The 26,913-nt window shown below is 46.3% G+C and overlaps 1 protein-coding gene across 3 annotated transcripts in view; it reads right to left on the reverse strand.

Annotated features, from left to right (window-relative positions):
* Positions 1–26,913, reverse strand: part of LOC138513283 (POC1 centriolar protein homolog B-like) — a 406,367-nt gene that overhangs the window by 262,860 nt on the left and 116,594 nt on the right. For all 3 annotated transcript variants that reach the window (XM_069627999.1, XM_069628000.1, XM_069628001.1), the window contains one exon: positions 23,263–23,378. In XM_069627999.1, the coding sequence (XP_069484100.1) occupies positions 23,263–23,378 (116 nt within the window). The remainder of the gene's footprint in view (positions 1–23,262; positions 23,379–26,913) is intronic.

Raw genomic sequence — 26,913 nt, forward strand, 5'->3', positions numbered from 1 at the left:
ATCTGGCCACCCGCTTAACCTCGAGTCCAGGCTCCTGCATGACCAGTTGCCCTTGCACTGCCTCCGGGCCTCCCAAGCACTTAAGGGTCTGTATCTGCAACCCTACAGTCCACTCACTTTTGCACTTATGAGCCACTCCCGGCAGCACTTATGAGGTACCTGCACTTTCCCTTTCCACCTTCCCCCCGGCACTTCAACCCCTCCCCATGTACTTGCACAATCTGAATGACACAGGGCCTAGGAAGATTGCTGTTTTGTCCTCCTTCCGTCCTCCCTAGCTTGTTTTGTCACGCCACACTTGTGTACAGGAGCGTTATAAACAACGTATCATATCACTGTAATAGGGAGCGCACAATTTTTATCATATGTAAATCCAATTCAATATTTTACTCCCATTTATCTTCAATGCACTCAATGCAGGAGAAAATCCCTTCCAATCAGCTTCTATGAATTTGAATGTGATTTTTATAATCAGGTTAATATATATCCAAAACAATTTAATGTACAATTATCAATACACCATAAGCCAATTTACTTGTGCTGAATACTTATTTTATAATAGTTTATATAGATATAAAGTAGCAATTTTAAATAATTTTGTAATACAAAATAATACTCTTGCATTACAATGATAACACAAGTAGATCAATGTAAATATTAATAAACCAAGAAGACAAACTCTGAAATTGTTGCATCTCAAATAAAGGTGATCTTTGACAGAAAGCACTTGTCAACATCCATTAATCATCTTCTGTGTTTCCTTAACACAATGTGCTTCAGGTTATGCTACCCTTCATCCGGAGTACTCCTAATCGGTGTTTCAAAAGAAGATATAAAGACCATTATTTGCAACAATCCCCAACAATAATTAAATAATCATCAAACTCCAAAGACCTAATCATTCTCACAAACCTGATTACTGTCAGGCGCACGGCAGCAGACAAAAAGAGGAGCGAAAGAGAGGATGGTGAGCAGGGAGTGTGTGAAATCAGAGTGACATTGTCCTAGAACTGACCACGCAATATCACTAGATGAGGCGGAGTGTGGCAAACAGTGGCAGTGTGTCATGAATCGTCCCCACTGGAAGCTATGGGAGCAATGGAGGAAGGGATGAGACATCTCCGCTTCAGTGAAGCTAGTGCAGCATACTAGTGTTTTGCCCTTGTTTTGATGACGTTTTTAAATATGCATCGGAAGCTTCACTCGGCGCGTTGCAACCCTGCGTTTCCCTTTTGGTTTAAACGCTGCTCGAGTGTTCCGTATTCTGCAGGCTATCACTCATTCCTCCTGTCCAACACTGTTCCTCCCTCATTGTCTTCATCCTTTTTGTTCTGCTCCTGAGTCGCCCCTTCCGCGTTATTCCTTAATGCTTTCCCCGGGCTCAGTAGCGGTTACGGTACCGTGGATCGGTGCTGCCTACTTTATCTTCGATACTTTCTTCCTCATCCTACTCCTACACTTAACTTCTGGATTCCCTTCCTGTTGGTTAGGGCGTCTCCGGTTCCTCTCAGTTGAATCCACGTTCCTTGTCAGCTACGCTACCTGTCATAGTGCATCTTGGGAATTGAAGTCTCTACCATCGGAAAAGTAACCAACATAGAGAGAAGACCATATTTTCCTGAGATTCAAGATACCATCAACAGAAAGTCTACATCAGGGTTTTTCAGCAAGGACTTTCCCTGAAGTGGGGTGGACTCGCTGGAAGCCCCTATTGCCGGCTTATTGCTTTTAGGCAGTGTGGCTTCCAGAAGAGTTTATCCTAAAACCTGCAAAGAAAAGTCTAACAATTCCTGCCGAGAAAGAAGAGACATATCTTCCGAGAGCTCATCCGACGAAGCGTCCACAGGTGAAGAGGTGGAGGAGGTGGGAGACTTCAAGGGTGAATCTCTAACTGCTGCCAAGTCTGAGAGAGTGTGAGGGGTCAGAAATCTGAGGCAGACAACTTTGTGAAGGTTTCTCAACAAATGTCATTTTATTATCATATGAGGTTGGATGAACGCCTCACTATCCATACCCCGACGAAAGATTTCTCTGCCTAAAATAAACTAAACAGAATACTCTAACGAAGGATATCTGTCCCTCGCACCTATACATACAAATGTCACCACAGTCTCCCTTTGCAACCTGGGCGAATTCCCCTTTCCCAGGTTCAAACTTGATTCGGCTTCACAGTTCAAGAAAAGAAAACATGGACAGCCTGTTTTGCAACAATGTTCAATCCCAGTACCATTCTACTCCAACTTGTCAACAGAAAGTTCCAACTCAGTTTGATACAGCTTCAACTTCAAATAGAAAGTTCTACCTCAGTTTGATAGAGCTTCAACTTGGCAATAGAAGGTTCTACGTCAGTTTGATACAGCTTCAACTTGCCAATAGAAAGTTCTACGTCAGTTTGATACAGCTTCAACTTGCCAATAGGAAGTTCTACGTCAGTTTGATACAGCTTCAACTTGCCAATAGAAAGTTCTACCTCAGTTTGATACAGCTTCAACTTGGCAATAGAAGGTTCTACGTCAGTTTGATACAGCTTCAACTTGCCAATAGAAAGTTCTACGTCAGTTTGATACAGCTTCAACTTGCCAATAGAAAGTTCTACGTCAGTTTGATACAGCTTCAACTTGCCAATAGAAAGTTCTACCTCAGTTTGATACAGCTTCAACTTGTCAGCAAAAAGTTCCAACTCAGGAAATAGAAGGCTCCTTCCCTTCCCTAAACACAAGTTCAGCTCATCAATTGAAACAGTAATTATCTTGGTCAGGATGATTTGCCACAAGTACATTTAGCACCAGAGTCAACATGAATTGCCTTTGTCAGTACCCCTTTTAAGCACTTGTTGAACTTCCACCTGGTGTACTCCCATGGCAGGCCCACTTCTCCAACCGTTTGCCAGGTATACCCCCGTGCCAGAACAGCGTTTTACAAGTACCATTTCTGGGTAATATCACTTGATAAAGGGTTCACCACAACTTCATAATAATCAACAAATTGCAGCTTCAAAACTCCCAACAATTCTTCAGGAAAAACAAGATTTACATTGGGCTCTTTGATAGTCTTCTGCAAATAATGCTCCTCTCCTTCAGGACCTTTCCCCCGAACTGCAGCCTTTTGCCACTCGTTTTCCCACTACACAAGTAACCAATGATAGATAGGGAGAGGGTATTTTACTTTTTCTTCCCTTCGTTTAGTTTACACCAGCTTTCACCACCGGCTGTACAAAATGTAGGCAACACGTTCCACTGCTCATGAATCTTCCAATAGCCCCATGCCGTTATTGGCAAGGTCTACTAGATTGCAACTGCCTTCGTTTTATTCCCTCTTGGCTTCGGCAATGCCTGTAGGTGTTCACTTTTAACAATGTTGCCCTTTTAGATTATTGGAGTTTCCATAGACTCACACTTGTAAAATGACAGTCCTTTGGCTTTCTTATAATGGGCTTTTGTGGCTTTTCATTACTTCGGTATTCAAGTTTACTTTTGGAATCTCTCTCGCTCACGAGTGCTGCTTCTGCTACGTTTCAGTGGTGTAGGATAAAAAAATGCGTTTTGAGACACTTTCATTCACACACAAGTGTTCCTCACTCGCCAGACGCCTGCCTTGCATACGCAAGCAGGGAAGGAGTGCTCCACGGTCACAAATAAGCTGTGAACTCACTGGGTAAGATGTGTTCTTCTCTCCCGCTCGCAAGACTTCTCTTCTTGTGGTGTCTCACGCCTCAGCAAACCTCTTCTTTCAGTTCTCCGCCGACCGCACCACCTGCAAAAGAATGAAGCCCTTGTTGACCCCTAGGCCCTCGGGTGCACGGCAGCCACCTGAGACAGCCTGGGAAGGGAAAGATTCCCTCGCACTTCAAGATTCGAGAGGCACAGATAGATCTCTCTCTCTCTCTCCTGCTCTCTCTCTCCCTCTCTCTCTCTCTCTCTCTCTCTCTCTCCATCTCTCTCCCTCTCTCCCTCTCTCCCTCTCTCTCCCCCCCCCATTAATGAGTTGACCACTCCTGTAACACTGCACCTCTTCAGTCATCTTCCTCGGCCCATAACTAAGAGGATTATGGGACTTGAAGTGCCTAATTAAAAAGTTAGGTTTGTGAGTTTGAATTTCACTTCTACACCTAGATTTGTTCCTTATAACACTCTTTAAATGAATATCATAAGGATTAGTCACCCAACCCAATTGAAGCGGGAAAGGCAATTATTTTAGGTTATTATCAATACATTTCCTTTCACTGTACCTTTGGGTGTAACCAAGGTCTTTAGTATTACGCATCTTTGGGTGTCATACACTGGCGATCTCTCCAGATATTCATCCTCACCTGGATCTTCGCTAGGGCTGTCTTAGGCTTCCGACTCTTCTTGTGGCAAGGCTTCCTTGGTCTTTTTTTCCTTCTTTTCGTGGAGGTAGGGGCGAGCTCCCTCGGAGGCCACCTTGGACAGATGGTTCACCCAAGTCTAGGGGAACCCCCGAGGAGCAAGTTCCCAGCAACAGGAAAAAAGTCACTTGGCACAAAAATCCCTAGATGAGATTGAGCTTTGTAGATCATGAAAGTAGTGAGGACTTGAGGTTTGTGCTTTTCTGTAAAGTCTCTTCCAATTTGATGAACTGAAAGTGAGTAAAAAGCTGGAAGAGTCTATCCGTTCTCTAACACTTGGTACACCTGGTATGATGTTACAGTGGCTGTACCTTCCAAAGAAGAGCTTCTAGAAGGAAAAGCGGAGGAGCTAGAAAGAAGGTGCCATCTACTTGCAGAGGTAGTCCGCCTAATAGATAGGCTGCAAACCCGGGACAGAAAGGAATCGACCCAACAGTGAAAGGCGTTATTCTCAAGGCAGCTAAAGGAAGAAAACACAATTAGAAACACCATGTGAGCGTGAAATAGAAACGTAGCAGTGCAGAATAGTGGCAAAGATGCCGATAGAAAAGAAGGTAAAGTAAGAGTGAGTTGCCGAACAGAATGCGGTGGAATGAAAGAGAGCCAGATGAGCCAGTGAAGAGAATGGGTAAGGTTAAAAGGAAAGCTAGAATCCTGACCAAACAGGGCGGGCAGACACTGAGCAGGTAACGAGCCAGCAAGCCCAGGAAGGCACAGAGGTAAAGGACAGAACCGCAGAGACGCGGACTAGACAGCAGAGCACGGCAGAGGGGACCGTGAGGAATCAGAAGGAAACAAGGAGTGAGAACACAACAAGAACAAATGGAGGGTTCCGGAAGGGATCTGGAGAGTGGGAGAAGAAGCTGGAAAGTGGCTGGTACTCTATGGGATAGAGGACGAGCAGGGTGAACTCCAAGAAACTGATGCAACGCAGTGAGCCACTGTATCCGCTCACAGATATAGATTCAGCTGCCATATTGGGTGTAGACTAGACTGTTAAGTTGAGGTACAAGCAGAACCTGGCTGTACTCACTGGAACTTCCACTGTTGCCAACACTTCCACGGGCAGTGCATGACAGTATTCCCCCTCTTTATCAGTCTTCCCACCGTTTTACGTGGGCGTAGTCTGTGAAAACGTTGGATGAGTCTGGGTGCGTGGATATGGCTTCTCGGCTCCCAGGTTCTCTCAGCCATTGAATATCCCTTCTAGTGTACCCGATATTGTAAGGTACCTGGAATCAATCAAACGTGAGACCTCGTACTCCTCAGGTTCCTGAGGTGCTGTCGCCTGAAGCCTACGATTCTTCTGTCTGAAGGGATCCTCCACATGTTCCTTCATGAGAGAGGGATGAAACACTGGGTGTACCCTTTATCTACTCTGAGGCAGTCGCAACTTAAAAGGCTACAAGGTTAACCTTGGACAGTATTGGAACGGGCCTATGTATCAGGGTGCGAACTTTCCAGCATGAGTCCAGCGATGTAGATATTTTGTTGATAACCAAACTAGGGTACCCTTGTCCCATACAGGATTTTGTCCTCTCTTCAGGCCTGCCCATTTCTTATATCCCTTGCGGGTGTCTTCCAGAGTCTGTAGGGCTTCCTTGTGTACCAATTTAAGATTGGGCAAAAGACGATGTATGGCAGGAGTTTTGGATGACGCTGTCTTCGTCCAATGTAGGTGTTAGGGATGGTACCCATAAGTGCAAATAAAAGGACATCTTGATTGCGGTGTGCATGGTGTTATTATAGGCAAACTCGGTAATGGGTAAGTACTCGACCCAGTCATCTTGTTCCTTGTTACAAAAATACCTGAGGTATTGTTCTAGCTTTGCATTTAAGCACTCTGTTTGGCCGTTACTTTGCGGGTGATAACACATTGACAGAGCCCTATGGATCCCCAGTCAGGGTCACAGTGAGGACCAGAGTCTGTGGAAGTCTGTGTAATCTCACAATGTCCCTTAAGAAAGCAGTGGCTGTTTCCAGTGCAAAAGGAATGCTGGGGAGTAGAGAGAAGTGTGCCAACTTACTGTATGTATCTACAGTGCTCATGATTTCTTTGTTTTTTGTGGATGGAGGGAGATCAACTACAAAAGTCAGTAGAGAAATGTTCCCAGGACCTGGATGGAAGGGCTTCTTGTTGAAAAAGGCCTAAAGGCTTGTGCCTCGAAAACTTATTGGAACCACAGGTAGGGCAGGAGGACACATAGGTCTTGACATCCTGATTTATAGATGGCCACCAGAAGTTTCGAGACACAAGGTTCAGGGGACCCTTTTTTCCCCTTATGGCTTGCCATCAGGAGGTCATGACACCAGAGAATGGCTTTGTTTTGTAAGGCTTTTGAAGGTAGGTATAGGGCCTGATCATGGAAGTATAAACCTCCTTTCTGGGTAATGGTCTGTCTGGGAAGATTGGTACCTCTTACTGTACTGGTCTCAGCTACAACCTCTTGAAGAAATGTGTTGCCTAGGGCAAGAAACGTCTTATCCTGGAGTAGCCTTTCCTGACCAAGGTATGCTCCGCTGTCTTCCCCTAAACTACGCGATAAGGCATCCGCCAACACGTTCTCTGATCCAGGTATGTAGGCGATAGCAAAGTCAAATTGAGAGAAATAATAAGCCTACATGGCATGACGTGAATTTCAGCACTCCCGTCTGCTGGAGGACCTTCAAATTCCAGTGGTCTGTCTGCACAATGAACTGATGGCGAGGCTCCTTGGAGTAAGTGTCTCCATTCCTCGCAAGCCTGTCTAATGGCCAGCAGCTCCTTCTCCAGCACTGAATAGTTCCTTTTGCTGGTTTTAAGGGTTCTCGAGAAATAAGCGACTGGGTGTTCCAGGTCATCCTTAGTCTTCTGCAAGAGGACCTGTTCCAAGGCACCACCAGAGGCGTCAGCTTCTATTATGAATGGTTGTGACTGATCTGGCTGGATTAGAATGGGAGCTGTGGTGAACAAGGTCTTGAGTTTCTGGAAGGCCTCCCTTGCCCTCGGATTCATGTCAAACTTCACTCCTTTTTTGAGCAAAGAGGTTATTGGTAGACTGTGTCAGAAAATCGTGGGATAAAGCATTGGTAAATGTTTGCTAAGGCCAAGAACCTCTGCACCTCCTACTCAGCCCTCTGTAAAGAAGGCATGGTACCAAATAGAAAGACAGCCACACGTGATCACAGTTCAAGGGTGTTTATTGAACTTCAACTGGGTTTGAAAAATGACTAATTCTAAATCTAAAAATGGGAGCATGCTGCAACCATCAAATAATAATAACGCAGTCCTAGTGGTGCCTTGCCAAAATAAAAGGACCTATACTAATAAACCTATTGCCAATCCTTACCTCTAAATAAAAATAATGTGGGAAACAATGTTATGCAAAAGAAAAGTGTTCACAAAATGATTTGTCAGGATAGACAAGCCAGTGGCTTCCCTTCCCCATGTTTTCAGCACAGGACAAGGCGGCACACTCAAATTTAGCACACTCTCTGGCAGTGAGTAATCATACCACTTGCCGATGGCCCCTAGTTCATACATACCGTTTTTACGCACAAAGGATCCCTTGTGGTCATTGTCTAGACCTGGGTGGCTCTTGCTTCCTATAGTCGTCAGAAAGTTGGGGACAGCTTTGTACTCCGTAGCAGACCCGCCTCTAACTCTTGGAACTGAATACCTCACACTCCAGTGTCCTCTTCTAACTTTTCCTTCCCATTGAAGTTTGTCCCTTGCGAGCTTTGCGCATCCACAAGTGCTTTTAGGCACAAACATAACATTAAGCACAAGGCTCCAATCTTCCTAGGGCTGGACTTCATAAGTTAGGGATATACATTTTTGGAGTTGGCCATTGGGATAAAATTTGGTTGCTTTCCCTCCTCACAGGTTTTGTCGAGAATCGGCACTTTACCCCAATGACGGAAAATTGACTTTGCATATATTTGACATAGTGTGTGTTTAAGTAGTAGTATTAATGTGTTCTTCATGATTCACCTGTGTTTGTTCTGGGCCTAATAAATTGACTATTTTGTATATACTACTGTCTAAGAGTAATTCTTGTGTCCTACTGTGTGTGCTCACCCAAGACCTCAGATCACCCCCACTACTCCCGAGACATAGCCTTGACTGCTCCCCAAGCTTACTTGAATTGTCCTGGCTAGCTTAACAGTAGTGTTCCCTGTTTTCACTAAACTAGGGTGGCCTCCTCAACATCTGTTCACCAGAGCAGAGTTCAGAAATCCATTCTAACAGTAGAATGCTCAATGAAGGAAAACGAATGTATTTCACTTGTTCTTTAGTTCAAATACTGGTCCTGGCAGGTAGTCAGTATAGTCTCTGATTCATCCCTTCTCCTGGAATCTGACCTGGATAGGCCGGTACTTACAAAAATAGTAACGTTCACTTGTGTTCCTTCAGGTTTATTCACAAACCTAGTCTTGGGTAGGCTCCAAGTGTGTTCCACTCCAGTGGGTTTCTCCTTTTTTTACCCCGTTGCGGGGTAGTCATGTCCTCAGCCCTGTGTGGGCTACAGGCCTGCTCAACTATCTGGTTATTTATGCCTTCTTCTCCCCCTCCTGGGGTATTCAGATCGTTAGCCCCATGTGGGCTACGGGCATGCTCAGCTCTACTTGGTTCGTTACTTTTCCTTCCCACTTATTTTTCTTCATACTCTCAACCCGGTGTGGGTTACAGACTTCCTCAGCCCTACTTGGTTTGTTGCTTTTCTCTCCCACTCCTGGGATATTCAGATTGTTAGCCCAGTGTGGGCTATGGGCCTGCTCAGCCCTGTTTGTGTGGTGGCTTCTATCACCCCCTTCTAGGGTATTCGGCTTCTCAGTCCTGCGTGGGCTTCAGGCTTGTTCCACCCTATGTGGTTTCTTGCTCGTCTAACCCCCTATTGGGGTTTTCACACACTCCGCCCAGCGTGCGCTTGATTGTGGCATTACCAACCTCCAGTTACTGGTCAGATGCTGCTGAATACCTTTTTTATGGCAGCACTGCTCTGGACTGGAGGCAGTCTCTCTGGCCCATGCTGGCCTGCATCCTTGTCTTTGCTCTGGTCTGCAGGGTCTGCTGTTCTGCGTGGCCTCCCCGTTCTCTGGGCTTCGGTGTCTGACGTTGGGCCGTCCTGTTTCGTTCGCTTCTGCTTCGTTCTGCAACGATCCCTGTCCAGTCGGGTTTCCCACCCTCATTGATGCAGCAGCACTCCGCAGGCTGCCTTAGGTCTCCACCCATCCCACCAACGGCATGGCTGTCAGTGGCTTCTGTGTGGAAGTGTCTCCCTCTGCTGTGCATCCGTGCACGCCAACATCTCTGGCTCCCTGGCCGTTTCTCTCTTCCGTTGGTTTATGGTGGCATTTACTTTCTACCCGGGAATGCAGATGAAGATTCCATTGGTCCTGATCAGGAAGTGGCGATCAAACCAAGCCATCCACTTTAAAGGTGCTCTATACTTGTTTGCAATGTTCAACTGCCACGTAACCAATAAACATTGAGGAGTTTAGGGAGGGAGGTGGGTGGGATGGAATCCTTGCTTGGGCCTTCCTTGTCCCCAGAAGGGGGAGATCACCCCCAGTAGGATTGTGCTTGCCCTGATCTCTAGAGAGGGTACTGCATAGCAGGCCTACCTCCCTAGTACCAAAGGGGGTGGCTCCCCCCTGGGGAGAAGGAATGAGTTCCCTGAATTAGTCTCAGCACACACGGTCTGTCTCTCATCTGGATACAAACACCTCAATGCTCTTAACACAAAACACTTAGAAACTCACACTCACGCTGAGCTCAATGTTCTTCCGGGCTACATTCATCAACACAAGGGCACAGCAATCTTGCATGTTTCCTCTTATGCCGTCTAACCAACCCCCAAACACACTCTTTCAGAGCCTCAAGAGTGTCTGATGATTGTGAAAATAAGAGGGCTTGGTGATATAAATACTATTAACACAACATATTGGTGAGTTGTAGGACACAGCTATGAGCTGTGAGGAGTCGGGAATGAAACTCAGACACAAGTCAGCCATGATTTTGGTTAAGCTTTTAACTGCCATGGGTTCCCCCCTACCCCCAGTGCCAAGGCCTTTTTTGGTGATTTTGGTATTTCGCCATTCAATGCCTTCTACCATTTTCTGTTTCATTAACCCCTTAAGTGCCAAGGACTACCTACCTAAACCAGAACTAAGGATCTGTCTGTGTCAAGATGTCATAAACAAAACTGTCCTGTGTCCAAAGTTCTATTGTGACCCTCACACTATACACTTAACTAGAACGTGAATAGAGGAATGTCTTTACGGAGGAGAGTCCCTCGCTGGCTCCTGACGTTCCCAGAGCGTGTCCTGGTGCAGCAGCTTTTTTTGTCTCCCTCTGCGAGCCACCTGGCTCCACCGCTCGGGTTTCAGCCTTTCTGCTTTCCGTTCCTTGCAGAGAGGGGCAACTCATTCTCGCCAATTGCCAGAGCATCAGACCTAGACTCTTTGCTCGGGGTGCGTACGTTTCCCAGGCATGTAAGCCACAAACCACTAGAACGCTCAGTGTGCTTGTAGTCACTTTTGCTCCACATTGCTCGATTCCTCTTCTCCGGCCCAGTATTTTAACAATTCTGGGAACAAAGTCCATTGTTAACAATTGACTTAGATAAGCATTTTCATAAATGTGTAATAGTAAGCCCGTTCTGGTGGATTGACAGGTGGATTTGAAAAAGGTGGTTTCATCAGTTTTGCAAGGCAGACCAAAGTTGGGAAGTTGGTCTATAGGTTTGGTGAAAAGATTTCCCTATTCTTCAGAGGAAAGGGAGTACATGCATGACAATAGGCATGAGGGTTTCAGCCATTGTAAGGTTATTTTCAAGGGGCGATACCATGTCTTATCCAATGAAGCCATGACATCTACCTGGAGGCTGTCTCCTTCCATGTGATCCTCCCTCATATAGCTTCCCCCAGGGTTAGGATCAGGTAGCGGCTGCCGTCCCCTGGCCACATGGGAGAAGGTCACTGCATGGAAATCAGTGATGACTCCACTGGATTCACCACAGAACACAGTTGCTTTCTGGAGACCCAAAGAAAGGGAAAAGAAGAGTACAAAATATGAATGATCACACACCTTGCAGCATTCTAGATCAGTTAAGTGTAAAAAGAGAGGAAAGATAGAGAAGAACAAAAAGACAAATAGGTGCATATTAGCACAAGTACATTACAATTCAAGGCACAAGGAGAAGCAGTTATGTTCAGAACACGTGAAGAGTCATGATTATTTTTTTTGTATTTGTAACGTGCCCGAGACCGACTTAACCGTATGAGGGCGCAGTTGGAATCACAAGCATATAAAGATGCAAACAGAGAGATGAGGAGAAGTCACTAGGTGATCGGATCATTACGGTATAAGCTAGAAATTGTCCGGTAGATGGATTGTGATTATTTGAACAGGAAGGTTTTTAAGGCCTTCTGAAACTGGGCAAGTGTCTGACACTCCCTGATCATTTGCAGTATACGGTTCCATTGTTTAGGACCGAAGACTGCAAATCTTCTGTCACCTTTGGTAGCAAATACTGACTGGGGCTGCTTAACAACAGTTGGTCCTCGAAGGGTTGTAGGGGGAGATTTTATTGCTGAAATAATCCGGGGCTAGTCCCTTTAGACACTTGAAGATCATACAAGCTACCTTGAATGTAAGACTTGTGGTTGAAGCTTGTAGGAACTGTGGATCTCTGTGCTAGGTTGTTTATTCGTGTTGTTGCTTATTTGTGGTGAACTGGTTATCTCCTGCTGCCTGTATGTGGGTCTCCTGCAGTCCAATTCGGAGTATATGTTTTAGCTGGGATTGGAACCCTCTTGTACGTTGGCGCTGGATCAGGTAATGACCCGTTTTCAATTGACAGTATGTTTGGTTCTTCTTCAATAATATTGTACACCTTTTAGGTTTTGAGAAAGTATTGAATTTTATTGTGTCAGTTCACACGCGTTTGTTGCTTGACATTGGTTGTCACTTATGTGACATACATCCTAGTGTGTATGTTGTAACTACAAATCATGAAGCTACATGGTCAGCCTTCTTAAGTGCCGACACTTGTTTCAACCAATGGTGTGTTGAGGGTCTGGGGGGGGTGTGGTGGGTGTGGATATGTAGTGATTTGCAGTGTTTGTTCACATGGGAAATGTATGTACCTTTGGTGGTGCGTACATTTCCCATGCAAACTTTTCCTTCACAGACTTTTCCGTGAAGGAAAAATCACACAGATCTGATTTCTAGACATCCATCTATTTATGTCTTCCAGGTAGTGATTCACTCTCAAGAAAGCCCCCTCAATGTTGTCAATTTTAATGTATATGTGTGTGTCATTGGCATATGAATGGTAGCTTAAGCCATGACTTTTCACAATGTTCAACACGGGTTGCATATATAAATTAAATAACAGGAGAGAAAGTGACGATCCCCGCGGGACTCCTCAGCTCATCACAATATGGTCTGAAATGTAGCCCCCGGATTTCACCTGTTTATGTCTCATCTCAAAGCCTATTCAGAGACGTTTTCAGGCATTGATAGACGTTCAAATACGACGTTGTGATTGACTGTGTCGAAGGCTGCGGACAAATCCAACATTGCGAAAAGGGTGAGTCCCCTTTTGTCTGTCACTTCTAGCAACTCATCATGCACTGCTGCTAACAAGGCCATTTCGGCCCCATGCTTTGGCCAAAATCCTGACTGGAACCCATCAAGCAGTGTCTCATTCTCAACAAACGTTTGTATTTGTTTGTTTATTATTATTTATAAAGCGTGTCACACCCTAATGTATCTGGGCGCATTACAAGACAGCTTAGGAAATGATACATGAATACATTGTAATGGGGCACGTTGATACATAAATACATCATAATTGGAGGTAGGGCAGTAAGTACCAATTATACATTTTTGTATAGTGCATAAGCCATTACCACAGTTCAAATTTAATAGCGGAGAGAATCAGAAGTGCAGGTTTGCTGAACGAGGAAGTGGCTAATTTACAGTACTCAAGAAGTTGAGGCAGTGGTGTCCTTCGTGAGGAGCAATTTTTTGGTGTTGGACCATAAGCTATGGAAGGTTTGGTCAGTAATCGCGAGGCAACCACTTTCTCTAATATTTTTCAGGCCATGATAGGCCCGCAACCGACAGGTAGTTCTTTGGGCAGGCTGGATTCATATTCGGTTTCTTTAGCAATGGTGTAATAATGAACGTTTTTAATTCCCCAGGTACCAAACCCTGGGCCAGTGATTTATCAACAAATATGGTCATGAAGGGAAGTCATATTTTGTGCAAAGCTACTAGCCGAGCAGGCAGGTAATATGAACATGGAATCGTTAGTAAGCTTGAGCTTTAGTATAATGGATTTAACAAAATCCTCTGTCACCGGTTGAAAGTCAAACCTCACACATTTACTGTTAAACCCTACTACTGATACATCCGGCTGAATGTTCACGTCTAGCTCATTAATCCGATTATGACATGCCTGAACTTTGTGGGCGTTTCCCTCAATACTTTCCTGCATAGCTTCGATTTTTTTCTTTGAAAAATACATTTAACGTATTGGCCTGTGCTAGCAATAGCTGAGGAGATGACATAATACAATCTGCTTTGCAAAACCTAGCAACCACTGAAAAGACTTCTCTTGGCTGGTTGCCAGCATTGCCAATTTCAGTGTGAAGAAAATACCTTTTGGTCCTAAACATTGCTTGTTTCTAGTTCTTCAGTGCTAATTTGGCATTCTCTGTATTCTCCAATGATCTGGTCCCTTTCCATTTTTTATCTGTTTGGCGAGCCCTCTTCGGAAAGGGGATGAGATTAGGAGTAAACCAGGGTTTTGAAATCCTATTGCTTTTGGGTTTCAGCGGGGTATATTTAGAACATATAGGGGGTCATTCCGAGGTTGGAGGTAACGGACAAACGATGCTGGTAAAGGGTAAAGGATTACCGGCATCTCTTACCACTACGGGCTATTCTGACCAACCAGACCACTATTCACGGTACCGTAAAGTATAATGCCGTAAATAGCGGTCTAGGGTCGCGTGCGCGAAACACCATGCCGATATTAGCGGCATGCCGTAAATCTGAGCTGATCCCAAGTAATGCGGACATATAAATAACGCCCTCCTGAAGCACAAAAAGTACCTTACCAGCATGGAGTAAATACCGGCATCTCCGAGAAGGTGTTAAGAACCCTGAGCAGTGTTTCCAAGAGCTACAGGTGCACACAATCAGCAAATCAGCACAGGTGGAGGCAATGGACTCTGGAACAGCACAAAAGGAGCACACCCACACACCACACCACATCCCACACCAAGATGATACCAATAGCAGTAGCATTACTGGAGCTGGAGGCCCTGCTAGCAAGGCAGCAACAACAACAGCAGCAACAACAACCACCACAGCCACCACCACAGAGGATACATAGGAGGAGAAGGAGGGTGAGACAGGGCCAGAATGCCCCACCAGTGCAGCCACCGTTACCACGCCGGCAGTCCCCAATCCCTCGCATCACAGCAACCCCCTTCAACCTAACACCAGAGCAGATCCACACAATGTACCGGCATGACCGTGACACCATCACCACCATAGTGGACCTGATACATGACAAAATAGTGAGCCTCATAGAAATATACACCGCCATCCCCCCTCCACTGAAGGTAGTGTCTGTGCTCCACTTCTTTGCCACAGGCACCTACCAGCACACAGTGGGGCACATGCATGGCATATCACATCCCTTATTTTCTCGGATACTGATCCAAGTGCTGGATACCCTCCTCAAGCACACAAGGGACTACATATCCCTACACGGACTCCCCAGGAGATTTGCAATACAAAAGTTGCCTTCCATGCACTGGCAGGCATGCCAAATTGTATCGGTGCCCTCGACTGCACCCACGTGGAGTTGGTGGTCCCGCATGCCATGGAGGTGGCGTATCGCAACCACAAGCAATACCACTCCATCAACGTGCAGATGGTATGCAACGCAAGCAAGATCATCACACATTGCTGTGCCCGTCATCCAGGATCAACTCATGACTCTTTGGTCCCGCTACATGGAGCAACATGCTGTTCGAAGTGCCTGGCTGGTTGGCGAGTTGCCTAACTGACCCATGGCAGTCCATCAGGGTTATGAGGTGGGTGCCTGCATACTCCAGCTGGGTGGGAAGGGGGGGGGAGATGCATACTCCACCTGGGTGGAAATTATGACGCCAGTGCACAATGAGCACCTCACCAAACACTGTGCCCCAGAGCCAGTGAAACGGCGCATGACTACCAAATCCCACAGTGATTAAGTAAGGCCGACACCTAACACTACATGATCAACAGTTGACCAGGCCACATCCCACAACACATGCACCACTCATCGGTGGCCCTAACACACCGTAAGGGCATCTAGCAATATGCACTGCATATGCACTATGTCGCTGCCTCCAGCATATCACCACACCGGAGAGTCATCCCTGGGATTGCATTGAACTGAGCCTAACAAGGATACCACAGCATGGTTGTACGAATGTGCTACTGACAACAGCCAACACTCCCTAATACCAAATCTCACAGAACACAACACAGCAATGATCACACTTCAACACTGCTGCATGCACATACAATGCACGTGCAACAAGATGTGGGTGCACACCATAAACCATCCTGAGGATGCTACCCACTCCATCGTCCCATTGCACGGGACACAAAGCGGGGTCAGAAATGGGGCCAATGCATCCAGGGACATGTGGGTATGGGCTGAAATTACTTGCTGCCATGTAAGACTAGTACAGTTGTCTGCCATGAGTGTACAAACACTTACCTTCATTCCCCTCTCATGCAAGTGATGGTGGCTATCCCTTGAAGGCGTGGCTCATGACCCCTGTCCAAAACCCACAGAACAGGCACGAGAACTACAATCGTTCCCATAACCGTACACGTGTGGTGATTGAGCAGACCTTTGGCCCACTGAAGGCACAATTTCGTTGCCTCAGCCGGTCGGGTGGGGCACTTATCTACAGGCCTGAGAAGGTGGCCAAGATCACCATGGCATGTGTAATGCTGTACAATGGTGGTCATTCCAAATGTGCATCCGTCAGAAAGTACCCCTGCCCCCTGACATGGAGCTGCAACCACCTGATGATGATGAAGGGGAGGAGGAGGAAGAAGTGGCAGGACAGCATCACAGTGCCGATGCACAGGAGGGACGTGCCGTGCAGCAATAATTGATTGGACTAATAGTTCTGACACACAAGTCAGCTGATTGTGTGAGGATGTCAGTACATCGGGTTCTGGGTGTGGGGATACATGTACACTATGCACTGTGAAACATTAAATGACACATGCCCAATGATGAATGTCCACTCTGTTGTTTTTTCTGATGAACTACCGGTGTATTTCAATAGTAGGTTCAAAAGTGAAAAACAAACCCTCCACCACCCTGACCCCCCTCCATCTCCCCCACAACTCCCAAACACACCCTCACCCCCACCCCCACCCCCTCCCCCCACAACCCCCAAACACAACCTCACCCCCCACCGCCTCCCCCCACAACAACCCCACACTAGTCCCATAAGGACAACATAGGCCACACGTGTATGCCAGCATTGTCAATGTGCGCTCCCAGAGACAGGGGGGATCCATGTCATGGCGGCGCGATGTACGCTGTGAGCGACGGAGCGGGCTGGTGGAGGAGCTTTGAGAATGTGTTTCCTGCTGGGGCTGTCGTGCAGGAGGTGCAGCCTCCAGGGCGTCTGCAATCCGGCCAAGGACCTCGCAGAGCTGGTTCGTGCTGCTTGCGATGACCTCACCCAGTGCCCTGAGTTCATTGCGCCACTCCTCCCGGGACTCCCGATTGTCTCGGATGATCTCATTAATGAGGCCTGTGAGCTGCTCCGAGCGCTCTGCATCCATGGCTAATGTGACAGATGTGGTTGGCCCGCTGGGAATTGGGCTTGCATGGATTGCCGTTGCTTCACTTCAGTAAGGGAGGTGGATACAGGACTGGCATGTTCCAGTGTGGCTCCATGCCCTGTATGCCCTGGTGTATCATTCTCAGCGGAGTCGCTGTATGACACCTGGGGATTGGATTGGGCGTCAGGGGTGTGGACATTCACATCAGTGTCCTCCTCAGTAGCTACGCATACAGATGAGGGGCTGTTAGGGACATCGAGGGGGCCCGTGGCTGCATCCTCCCCAGCCACACTGGTCTCCTCAGCATGCGGCTTGGGGCATGTGTCCTGCACCAGTGCAGGCTGGGGTAGGGGTAGGGGTGGGGGTTGTGTACCCTCCATGGGCCCTGCAGGAGCCGGTGGTGTGCCTTGCGGTGTCTTCCTGCTTGCAGGTAGACGGCGGGCCCTGGCTTGGCCCCTGGAGGTACTGGGCCGGTTGGCTGCCTGGTCGTCGCTGTCATGCTCGCTGCCTGTGGGGGTGAAGAGAGAGACGGCATGAGCAATGTTTTTAGAATCTGCATTTGGACATACGTACAGTATCACAATGGGATTCTAGTGGGTCGTCTCCATTTGGGTGGTGAGCTGCACATTGATCCATGCTTGGATGGTAAATGCATGCATATGTCTGGGTCAATCATGTTGGCTGGGTACTGTGCTGGCTCACATGCACAATGTTTACATCACCTGCCCTGTGTGCCTCACGGAATAGGCCTCTTCGTGTGGTATGTGCCATATGGGTTACAGCCCTGCACCTGGCATTTGCTTCATTTGTTTCGGCATTACTGGAAGGGGGGGTGGGGGTTTGGCCGACCATGACGTGACACCTTGGCAAGCCCTTGGCAGTACAGACTTTCATTACAAATGCGTTCTCAGTATTGACTTCGGACACTCCCCTCCATCGACGGATGACGTTGGCCCGCACTCCATGTCGCCAACCCCTTCAATGGCTTCTGGGCCAGTCATGGCCACACACGTCTCCTCCCACGGCATCAATTTGATGGGGGAACCTGGCCCTCCTCCTGTCTCCAGGGCCTGGCTTCCATTGGCGGAGAGGATGCTCCGCACCCTCAGCCGTAGGTCGTCCCACCGTTTTCGGCAGTCCTTGGTGGTGCGGGGGGTGTTGCCCACGACGCTCACCTTCTGTGATAACATGGCCCAGATCTCCTCCTTCTTTACAATTGTCACCCTCCGCATGTCACCGCTAAAAACGGTGCCCGAATGTTCGTGGAGAGTGTCCACCATGATCTGGAGCTCATCCAGGGTAAAGCGCTCCTTCCTGAGGCGGGCAGCTCCCTTTTTTGGTGCTTTCGTCATGATGGTGGTATGGATGGTAGATGTCTGTATTCACTGGATGGCTCCGGGTCCTGTGCGGCGAGGATGGCAATGGATTGTGTTTTTAAAGATGGCCGCAGTGCTCCTTCCAGTTCCTGTGCGATGACGCCGTTTCCAGTTCCGCTAATTAACGGTGACCGTAAATAGCAGTGACCGCTGATTACAGTCACTGCTATTTACGGTCACTATTGACGTTTTGCACTATGGCGGTAGTGTTATGTACGGTGCGTTTGATGCCGGTAAGGGCTTTTTGGGGCCCTTTTGCGGCATGGCGCTAGGTATGTTACCGGCATGGCGCAAAGCTTGTTCCCACGAAGTCGTAATAGGCTGCTTTTAACGGTCTATAGCCAGCTTGGACACGCTAGTTGCACCATGCCGGTAATAACCAGTACTTACCTCCAAACTCGGAATGAGGGCCATAGAGTCCAGGATTATAGTGCCCTGGGTAAATAATTCCTCATTATGCAATGTGCTTTCAATGCTGGCCAATCTTTGGAGTTCCTCATCTCCTGGAATACTGGCCAAATCTTCGACTTTTCGGGTAAGCAACAATGGTCCGTCCTTCCCCTTCTCTTTCCCCTTACTGGGGTGACAAAGTCAAAAAATTGGACAAAGTGATCGGACCAGAGAATGGGGACTGTTCCCCTCATTACTCTGCATATACCCCTGGCTAATAGTGTCCAAGCAATCACCTTTGACATGTGAGGGACTGTAGTCAAGAGTGTCAACCCATGATTCCCTATTAATTCACCCAATTCCCTTGGATCTGAGTGTTGAGTATTATCCATCCAAGTATTCTGCTACACATAGGAGTTCCCTGTAATTGCTTCCCGATAGCGTAAGTAAGTTGTCCAGCTGCTGGACATGGGGGTCTATAAGCAAAGATAACCTTCACTGCAACAATAGATGATAGCTGAACTGAGACCTGGCCCACCTGCGACCTGTCAGCCCACTCAAGCTCCTCAAGGTGGGAGACTGCTAAGGATGATCTGTAGATCATTGCTATGTCTCCCCCCCTTTTCCCAATCCGACTAATAAACTGAATGGGGTAATCCTCAGGGACCAGAAAGTGGAATATCGCTGACACCCATCCGAAAACCACGTTTCAGTCAGTCAAAGCATATCTAGATTATGCAAACTAATAAGCTCTGCCACTTCTATTGCAATGGCTATGGCATAGGGAGCACCTCCGAGTCTCCAAAGCGGGTCTAGATATTCCCAGATCCCAAATTGTATATAATGCTCGAATTGTAATATGGCCTTTCTCCTTATTAAGCTTTTTCAGGAAAGGGCCATCATATCTAAGATCCCCCATTGTTACAGACAATTTCTAACGGTACTCTGCCCCCACAAGATCACCCATCTAATAATGTTGTTCAAATATATCCTTTATCAAAAACGGCAGCATAACCTGCCGACTGCTGCACCGGGCCGCAAAAAAAGGCCTAAACACACTTTGTGTCAGCACAAAGCGCTGACGCGAGTCTGATAAGGCATGCTGCACACGCGAACGACACATCGGGAGGAGCGTCGTGAGAGGGTAAGTCTGGGAGATGGAGTCCCAGTTATTCACGCATCAGCAGAAAGCTTTTGTTCACCCTCTTGGCCCCCTGCTATACAATCAACTGCCGTTTCCCCACAGAAGTCTATCGTTACCTAAGTGCACCCTAATACACACAATTACAAATAACATTTCAACTCTGTATATTGTTTGCTATCACCTAAAAAACAGTTACTAATTTTAAAATCAAGGTAAAAAAGTTTAAATAATTGATTTCTAGCAGCACAAAGTAATAAAAATCGTAAGGGCTTCTCACAAGAATACATTAACAAAATGCTAGCGTTCCTCGCGCCGACGCATGTCTGATAAGGCCTGCGGCACCCGCGGATGGTACGTCCGGCAGTGCGCCGAGAGAGGGTAAGTCTGGGAGATGGAGTCCCAGTTATTCACGAGTCACCAGAAAGCTTTTGTTCACCCTCTTAGCCCCCTGCTATACAATCATGATGCTTTCCTCATGCAATTATAAAGTTATTAGAACACCCAATTGAATGGATAAGGAGGCAGAGATCTCTTAACAGAGAGGTATTTTGAGATTATTTTCTTTCGATGTAAGGCTGTTTAGAAGTTAATTCCAGAGATTAGATCATGCCAATTCCAAGGTTCTGTCACCATATTTCTTTTTCCTAAAGGCCCCGATTTTATTTGACCTTAAGCTTCTAGGAACGTGGTAGGAGAATGCTTCTTGATTTTGTGCTTGAGGTAGTAAGCTTGAAGGATGAGGAAGAGAGTCTTAACGCTGTCGTGTGTTCACCTGGAGGGAATCAAGGGGCATCAATGCTGGGTAATGTGATGCTTTCAGACCTACCATTAGCCTGGCAGCCTTGTTCTGAATGATCTGAAGTTGGTGAATAAGGTATTACAGTAATCCAAACAGCAGATCACAAGGGCCCTTCATACATGGAGTGGGAGGATGTGTTTAGAAGGTGAAGGTGAAAATAAGGTTATTTTAGTATTCTTTGGAACCTGTTGTGCACAGGAGATGAGCCCATTAAAAACCACATCAATGTTTTTGACACCCGTGGAGAGGGGGGCAGAGGACTCTATTGAAGCACCTATGAGAAAGGGAGAGAATGAGACACGGACTGTTTGAAGTATTAAGACAAAGATTATTGTCGATCATACAGTCTTGGATAAAGGGGTAAGTCCTGTGAAGCACCACGTAGCTTGAAAGCTTGGGTGGCCTAAGTTTGGAAGGAGGGAGAGAACGGCACAATGAGATCTGCTAGAGAAGATCTAGGAAAGGGGCTATATCGTTGGAGACCCCAAAATATCAAATCTGGAGATCCAAGCCTCTTTTCATACTTGCAGCGCTCTACTGCCATGATGCACTTAGTTATGATGCCCATAATGCCAAAATAAATTGTGCAACAACTAAGCAACAGCGCATGAATCAGTGTTGAAGCTGTTGATATACACAAGGGGAAAATAATGGCAGGCGTGTCATCTAGTCATTTCAAAAGTTCATCCCTCATAAATAAGAGGGCAGATGATATGCTTCCAGTCCGTCAGATGTTCCACGTGTTTTCGCAGCCGTGAAATTGCACCTTTGAATTTTTAACATACAGTTTTCATTGCTGTCGTTTTTGCCTTTTTTTTAACGCAGCCGCCACCACCTCACCCTGCCACCCACCACCCCTTAATCTCCCCCCAAACACACAGCACATATTTGTTTTGGTTTTAAAAAAACACAATAACAAAAACCGACTGCAGTGAAAACTGCAAGTTTAAAACACAAGCATGCAGTTTTGCAGTGTTGAAAACACTGCATATGCGGTCTCAAACTTGACTGGTGGACCTGTAAGGAGGCCAACCCACAGGCAAAAGAATCAATGTTGTCTTAAATGAGGATGGCAGGAGACAGTGAAACTTACTCAGAGGAAACTCATTTTAACACCATTTTGTTAACTTCCGTTTGGGAAAAGCAGTCTGAAATTAGAGATGTCTGAGGTTTTGGTGTTCAGCGCCAGATGAGAGGAAGTGATGTTTGCTTGATTGGATATTTTGAAAGTTATTTCAATTAAATATTTTTGAAAGTTAGCAATCTGAAAGCTTTGGGTTGCATCAGATCACTAACCTTTCACCAGGTAATACAGATTTCTCACCTGCTAAGATTAATTACTTGAAAAGGTGGGCTTAAGAAGGTCAGTGATATGCAAGGATGAGGCCGGGTGAGTAGAGGATGTTGAAAGTCTGGAATAAGAGAGGTTTCGGTATGTGCGCTAAAGCAGTAGTACTTATTAAACGTTGACTTAAAAAAAATACCCAATATTACAACTGACCCTTCGCCTGCTTTTCAGTTATGATCCCTGATTTTGGACATCTATCAATTACTGAGGCCCTACCCTAAAGTTAATTTTCAAAAAATGTGCAGGCTATGACAAGAGGTATTGAATACGTTCCTGTTCTGGCACAGCTATTATTTGTGGTGGTGATAGGTTGTGAGCGATCAAGCCGGAATTAAACACCCACCCCTTATTAATCTAGTCTATATGTAGCAGACATTTATAGGAACACAGTTGGGTGAAAATGTGGTCAATCGTAGGCAAGCAATAAGTTAGGCGCCATGTGTAGAAATGAATTACATTAAATATGTTTTACACCATTTAGGGGAACAGGAGGATAATTAGCAGGAAACCTTTCATCCTCCAATTCTAGGAAGCTTCTTCCTATGTTAATATGGAGTGAGATGATAAAGAAACAGCTGGCTAATTGCCACAGGAGTATTGGGAGGATAGCTGGATGAGGGTTGTACAGCAAGAAACGCCAGGGATAGAAAAAACTGCTGGACTACATAAGACACATGCAATGAAAACTATACAATAACAATGCCAGGTACTCGAACGTAAAAATGACCCGCTTCCATGAGACACCCATGAGCAGATTTAATTGGGATTTAGGGAGCAGGACGAAGCGAGAATGTTATGAATAAATCTTTATGCGTGCCAAAGAGATGTTTACGTTTACATAAAGGGCGAAAGGAAGTAGATGAAAATTAGGCCCAGGTTGCTCTTTAGCGCACAAGACACATAAGCATGTGGCGAAATTATCAGCAAGTAAGGCAAAACATCTTAACAAATATAGACTCCAATGAGATTACCTTGATAATGTTGTAGCAATTTGTTCATCCGGATATCCCAAAGCTTAACTGTATTATCTGAACCTGCTGATGCGACGCATGTTCCCGTTGGATTGAAATCCACAAAGTTTACTGACCTAAAAGAAATGAAAAATGAGCAAAAACTGTTTGCCGTCATTTCTTAGAAGACTTCATTTTGTTTGGCAGCAGATTTTGCTACCCTACAAAAAAGCATAAGAGTCCAGCAGCACCATGTCAGAAATTACTGGGATTTTAATTTCTATGCATAGAAATACTGAACAACAAAGAGGTTGCCTAAGGCAGGTGCTGTGGCGCTTCACACGCCAATACTCACAATCAACCCACAATTGTGAGATATGAGTGATGGAGAGGGGCATCAGCGCTATGCATCTTTGCACCAGAACTCTAGAATTGATATGGAAAAAAATGGGCTGTCTTTCCGGTTTTACAATAAAGGGGTCCTTTAAGTTTACTACTGCACGTTTTAAATGTTAAACAACATGTGCAAAAGTGGACTCAGAGCCAGAGCAGAACTTTAATGTGGCTTCCAAAGGAACATAGAACATATGATTCAATTAGATAAATTGCTGCTGTGTTGGATTGGGGAGTAGTGTCTTACCCGTAACTCAATTTCTCAAGGATTGGTATCTTTCATGGATTCACATGCTATGAATATTTCCTGTCGTCAGGCTGGGAATCCCTGGTTACTTTGATTTAGTAGTTTTCCTATAGAAAAACGTTGATGCATTGAGTGTCCCATCAACGTTGCTGTGGGTGCTTTTGGTTCACACCAATAGGACGCAGAGTGTAAAGCTCTGGCCCAGCAGCTTCCCCTCAGATTTTAACCACTCCAGCTGGAGCACCAACCCCTTGTAGAAGTGAGGTGAAGGCTGGAGGGCGCATCTGAATCCATGAAAGATATCAACGCTGGAGAAATGGAGTTACAGGTAAGAAACTATTCCCTTCTCCAGCATTGGATCTTTCATGGATTCACATGCTGTGAATAGATTTTATAGCAGTATACATGTGCGGAAGAGAGAAATCCAGGCAAACTAAGATTTGAAATCTTTGCATTTTTACGTTCATGCCAGATATATACATATATAATGACAACAAAACCTTGCAAGCTGCAGGGCTACCTTACTGCCATTGAAGGACTGCTTGTCCCATTTGTACATCTTCCGCGTGCTGTTGTTGCAGGCAGTAGTGCCTAGTGAGCGTGTTGCTGCCATGTTGTTGCCTGGCAAATATCTTTGATAGTCATTCCCGACCGGAGAGCTGCAGAGGCCGCTGTGGCTCTAGAAGAATGTGCTGTGGCTGTAGGCTGCAGTGGCGCGTTGGCCTATGTGTGGCAGAAAGAAATCACTGAGGATATCCACCTTGCGATGCCTTGTTTTGAGATGGCTTTCCTTTGTTTGAGAGACCAAAAGCGATAAAGAGCTATCTCGCCACTCTTAAGGATTTTGTCCGGTCCAGGTAGTATTTTAACGCCCTTTTAACATTGAGGGAGTGCAATGCTCTCTCCGCTTGGGAGGAGGCATTCTGAAAGAATGTAGATAGGGTGATAGTTGCATTCTTGCGAAATTCAGATGGTACTCAGGATAACGCGATGATTGGTGGAGAGGATTACTTTGTCCTTTGCAAAACGGAGGTTTGGAGGGTCTACCACTACTGTTGTGACACCTGTGCCGCCAGCATTTCCTTGATGGCCTTCCAAGGCTTCAGGTGCGGCGCTGCTGCTGCTCCAACATACCTTTGTGGCTCTTGCTGCAGCATTGGACGCCGTAGCTGAATGAGGTAAGGGGGGTCAGGGAGGGGGTGCTGCACTCTTGCCAACACCACCGGGGGTGTTAGGGGTCGGGCTCCCTCTCCACTTTGACAAGGCCTGGGAACAGGCCTTATGAAGCAATGGAAAAGCACCTTGTTCCTAGGCCACTCAGTTTCTTCAGGGGCCAACCCTGTTTCCCGATTCCCTGGACGTACTGCTGCCCTTGCAAACAGAACTAGTAAGATCCCAAATGTGCAATCAAATTCTGGCAAAGTCTATGCATCTTAAGACTTGCAGTGAGTTTCAAGAACTACCCATCTTGTTATGTGAGGGTGGCAAACTTGTAGAGCCTGGTTCGGTCCGGTACCTGATGCGCCTCCCATAGGGTGGAAGGAGTGGGACCTCCACCAAGGCGTGATAGTACAACCATGAAAGTGTTCAATAGCCCTGCTATTAAGAACCCAAAGGAAATAAGATTAGGGATTTCTGTGCAAGAAATGGAACAAAATACACTGACAACTTTAATTAATGTTTTACTATCAGGAAACAAACCAGTGCATAATATGGTAATCACTTCCCTGTCAGATCTGCTGTAGACACCGGAATAATATATCCCATCCAAACCAGCAGAATGTTAGGAAGTGCAAAGCCTGCACAAGAGCAACAAAGAAGTGCCTACATTTATAGATGGAAGAGTTTGGACCACCACTATCCTCACGGTCGGGTAGAACTGCAACCAGAAGCCAAGGATCTCATCCTGAGGTCCATGACTCAAGGAAAGGAAACAGAGGTATTCAAAGATGGTGGTGATACTACAAGCCGCATTTGTAGATGTGGAAGGAACAGGTTAGGGACGTTAGGCAAATTAATCATTGTAAAGCAAGCCCCACACAGAGGCTCAAATATTTGTAAAAGGTTGGGCGTGCATGGAACCAATCTAAACCTAGGAAACTGAATCACATTGGGCCCAGTAAACCCGAAGGGCCAAAACAAGTGTTCATTTCACTGAAGCACTATAAAAAAGGGGGACAGAAGGAGGGAAAGGGAAGAGTGTGGAAGGAGCTGATGCTCTCCCAAACTGTACCTGGATACATAGGAACAACACTACCTGGGAAGATAGGTAATACCCAAAAGGATCGAGGAAGAAAAGACAATCACAAAAGATTGAATTTGGGATTGGAGGGGGATCTACCCCCATATACATATGTGGTCAAAGGGGGATAAATAATGTTTTCGGCCTTTTGGGATTTGTTTCTTTTCAGTCACATTGGGATGAAGAGGAAGCCCATGCTTTGGTCAATCTGCAGATGCTACTCTGGAGAGGGTTAACTCACACCACCCAGATGAGGCTAGAGTGCTGGAAGAGAGATGGACATAGAAGATGGCACTGTGCCAAGGATAAGGAAGCTTAAGGGAAGTACTTCCTAAACCAGAGAGAGCAGTGGCCAGATAATTATATCGTATCTGCCTGAAAAGGACATGATGTCAGGGAGGCCAAAGAAACGGAAAACATTCCGTAAGAACAAATCAGCCAGAATGGGAGCAGAGGGGAGACCCTGACATGGCAAAAAGAGAGCTAACTTAGTGAAGCTGTCCACCACTACCCAAATGGTGTTGAAACCTCTAACGAGAGGTAATTCCACTACAAAATGCATGGTGATCATAGCCCAGGGTCGAGCGGGTACGGGCAGGGGTTGCAGTAGGCCCATGGGTTTGGCTGGGGAGGTCTTACATTGGGCACAAACAGCGCAAGTTGCAACGTACTGTATTATATCTTTAGACATGGAAGGCCACCAACACCAGCGTTTAAGTAATTCCAATGTCTTTCTAGGGCCAGGGTGTGCTGCCAACAATGAGTCATGACACCAGGATATGGCGATACA

The sequence above is a fragment of the Ambystoma mexicanum genome, chromosome 12 (assembly GCF_040938575.1).
Source record: "Ambystoma mexicanum isolate Mex_15411 chromosome 12, UKY_AmexF1_1, whole genome shotgun sequence".
Taxonomy (NCBI): domain Eukaryota; kingdom Metazoa; phylum Chordata; class Amphibia; order Caudata; family Ambystomatidae; genus Ambystoma; species Ambystoma mexicanum.